General features: G+C 42.0%; 1 protein-coding gene across 1 annotated transcript; it reads right to left on the bottom strand.

Annotated features, from left to right (window-relative positions):
* Window positions 1-1,182: 1,182 nt before the first annotated feature.
* Window positions 1,183-3,494, bottom strand: LOC113563694 (homeobox protein 5-like). The gene is made up of 2 exons (XM_026978531.1): window positions 3,477-3,494; window positions 1,183-2,651 (listed from the first exon to the last, which is right to left on the bottom strand). The coding sequence occupies exon 2, from the start codon at window positions 2,221-2,223 to the stop codon at window positions 1,183-1,185; it is 1,041 nt and encodes a 346-aa protein (XP_026834332.1). The 5' UTR covers window positions 2,224-2,651; window positions 3,477-3,494.
* Window positions 3,495-3,808: the final 314 nt, after the last annotated feature.

Below are 3,808 nucleotides of genomic sequence, written 5' to 3'. Positions count from 1 at the left end.
AAGTCAGAGTCGTCAGCGGGAAATTTGCATAAAATACCTGAGACTCGAACTTCTGGCAGAGATTTGGTTACCATATTATGGGGATCTTGAGTTGTTGGGCCAGAATATACATATATGCATACGCAGCTAGCGATTAAGAGTGTCGGAGATTCAAGGCAAGACATCGGTATTTCCGTATATTAGCATCGCATTTGTCTCTCTCGATTGCACAAAATCGGTGGCGCCAAATTGACGCTGTCGGTCAGGGCGTATACGTAATATTTCCCCAATGCATAATCGTAAACAACAAACAAAAAGAATATAAAGGGAAGAGATAACAACCTGCAAAACAATTGCAAAAAAAAATAACATCAGGGGAGAGAACTCTTAGATTGCTCGCTACAAGTTGTGCAGTATAGTTTTGGCTCCATTTCGCAACTCCCAAAATGAAATCAGCTTATCAAAAATATATGGATGACTAAGCACTTGCGTTTCTGCCTCTTTTTCCTTATCAAATTTCTTGTTTGTGTGCCATTAATTATGGCTGCTTCCTTCGGTAGCTGCTGAAGCTGATTAGAACGCAAACTTCTCGAAGGGTGACAACAGTTCACGTATGGAAAGTTACGAAAGTTTGGGGGCCATCATTGGCTGCGTATATGATTTTAAGTATTCATATTCCAACATTACTCTCAAGTATCTTATGATCTTATGGAGGTCTAGCATCTCCAGTATTTGTGGTAAATGCATATAACCTTATCAAAAGTATCCCATTTAGGATTACACTTGAAAATGTTAAATGAAATCGATCGCATGTAAATTCAAAGAGTCATTTGGAAACGTATACAATATCAGTATTTCTACTTAAGCTCTACTTTATCATGTTTCAAAGCGCGTTTTTCCCGTGAACTTTCTGAACTCATATTTGTGGAATTTCCGTTTAAAACATAGGATTATAAATCAATACATTGTCAAAGAATTGCGGAGATTTCTTTCTCTGTTTTTCACGAGTCAGAGGTTGTTCTCTTTGTCGTAGATTTAAGCTAAGATCTACTATTTAAGTTCACCCATTCAGCAGGTTTTTAGACTCCATTTTCTAAAGATAGCAGATACAGCGACGCTTAAGTCAAACTGCCAACTGTGCCAATAAATAAGTTCGTTTACGTAAATAAACAGCAGACACCCATCGAATATTATTACTTTAACTTACATACTTCTACACAATATCTGTGCTATCCGTTCTGGACTCACCTGCATTATGGGATACGCGACACGTCCTTTGCCGAACCGCTCTATGATCGTCAGCTTGGTGGTACTGGCCATGACTCCGGCTATGTTGGAGGAGGACAGAACCGGACGCGGCGGAGGGACGATGGGCACAAAGTCGCGATTCCTTTCGGCGAAGGTGCGATCGAACGAGTTGCGTCGGTCGCTGTGGGAGCGTCTGTAGGTCGCGTGGTTGCCATTACCACCGCCAGCGGTATTGGGCCCCCGACCCGCCTGATGTCCGCTTTGTGAGCTGTTGTACTGGGATACGCCCATGTAGGACTTGGACTTGCGATACTGCTTGGCGGCGTAGACAGTCGGCTCCGGGTAGTGGAGATCGCTGTGATTGCTGGCGGTCTCCGATCCGGAACTGGTTGACGACGACGAGAAGGAGGCAGAAGCGGAGGAGGTGGACGCGGATGAGGCGGAGGAGACTGTGGAGGCAGTTACGGCGGTGGTCAGGCCGGAGATCATCGATGGCTTGGAGCATTTGGCACAGGGGACGGCCAAGGCGGCTGTCAACAGCTCAGCGGGATTCATTTTTCCCACACCACTGTCCAATGTTGCCGGTGTGTCCAAGAGGTTGCTGCTGCTATTGGTGCTGTTGGTGCTGAGGCTGTTTATGTCGATGCTGCTCCTGTAGCTGTTGGTTCTGTAGTTGCTGCTGTCGCGTGGCAGCGACTGCAGAAATATCTGTTGGCGTTGTGGCTTCGCTTTTTTGCCGCTGCGTTGCTGTTGCTGCGGCTGATGTCCTTTGCCTGCATTCTTTTTGTTGTTGCCGCTGTTGTTATTGCTGTTATTGTTGGGCTTTGCGTTTTGGCCCTTGTTTGCTGCTGGTTTGTGTACCGCTTTGTTGTTGATGTTGCTAAGGTCGCTGCTGTTTTCGATGTTGCTGCTGTTCTTGCCCGCCGCCGGCAACATTGCCTCTTGCTGCCTCTCCTTGTCCTTGTCCGCCTTCTTGCCATTTACCTTGTTTACCATTTTGGGATTGCCCTGTTAACTGTTATCCGTGCTGCGCTTCTATAGTTCCGTTAGTTCTCTTCGTTCTACGTTCCGTGCGCAATTGGCTTTTGGCTCGTGCTTGCGCTTGTGTTTTGTTGTTGTCGCTCTTGGCTCTCTCTAAATGTCTCTGCTTATCGGCTATCTCACTCGCACGCGCGCATTCGCTCTCGTTTTCGTTGAGCTTTTTTTGTGTTTTTAGTTAGTGCCACGTTTTGTTGTTGGCGCTCAGCGATATTATATTTTGTATATTTCGCTTGTGTTCTTTTATTTTTATATTAAATGAGCTTTTGTTGTACACCTTTTGAAATGTTTTTAATCACGAAATTCACGAATGTTGTTTCTCACTTGCTAACACTTTTTTAACTGCGTCTTCTCGGCAAAATTTGTGTTCTTTTCTTTTGCTACCCCTTTTGGTTTGGATGGCATTTACCGCAAGATAAGGAAGGGAGCGAGAGTGGCAGCGTATCACCATGTAAAGAGAGCAAAGAAAAAGAGAGGAAACAAAATTAGTTATTGGATATTTGCTTTCTCAAATAATTGTTTTCGCAATTCCGTTCGGGACTTTTGCTTATCTGTTCTAAATGCATTTGATTTATTTTTAAAAAACCAAAATCTCTTATGAACCCGTATTCCTCACACTTGCCCATCCGTCCCCCTTTTTGGTAAGTCTTTATCACACATTTTGTTTTTGATTAACTGCTGTGACTTCCTAAAGGAACTAAAAGTATAAAGGTCCCCCCTCATTTTCAAACGCGCAATTCGTATTACTTATTTTTTGAGTCCATTCAAAAAAGCAAAAACAAAAGGCCGAAAAATAGCGCATAATATATAAAAATACATATGTATGTATGTACATATGCCTGTATGTATTTAAATGCTTGCCATTTGGTTCTCACTCTTTCTATCCCCCAGCTCGATGATGTAAGTTTTCGTATCGGAATGCTTTATTTCGTTTTCCCTTGCTCTTCCTTTCGCCACCTAGTCGCCGAATAAATGTGTGATGATCAGTAAACTGACCGACCACAAGATCAATAACTTGTATTCCCCATAAACTGCTAAGTTTTCTTATTAAACTCTTTGAAAGTGCACTTAATCCGTTTGTATACTAATGTTGTTAGTATAAATTCACTTAGAAGGTTTATTGTTTCTTTAAGCAATTGAAAGTCTTCAGATCAGAATTCGCATAGCATTTACTCAAGTTGATCAGTTACCAATATGATATGGCTACATACATATACATATGTACATATGTATGTGCACATTGGTCTGATCCAATCACTGCCTGCTTTATAATATGAATACCCTCTGTAAGGGCATAAAAAGTAATATGGCCCCTTACGAAATTAACAGTTCTAGAGGTACTTTTATTGTTTTTTACCAGACTTTATGACTCAATCGCAATGGGAGAAATTCGAGCTGATCTTTTACAAATCAGTTAATTGCCTTCCAGAATTATCAAACACTAACCGTTCTTGAACAAAAGAGTGATGGATGAACGTAGGAACAACGATAATTATTATTTTCTTAACGAGCAAACGTATTAGTTTTGTGTCAAATAAATACT

This window comes from Drosophila erecta, unplaced genomic scaffold (assembly GCF_003286155.1).
Source record: "Drosophila erecta strain 14021-0224.00,06,07 unplaced genomic scaffold, DereRS2 tig00000055-arrow-pilon, whole genome shotgun sequence".
Taxonomy (NCBI): Eukaryota; Metazoa; Arthropoda; class Insecta; order Diptera; family Drosophilidae; genus Drosophila; species Drosophila erecta.
Note: the sequence above shows the minus strand (reverse complement) of the source record. Positions and strands in the feature narration are given on the sequence as shown.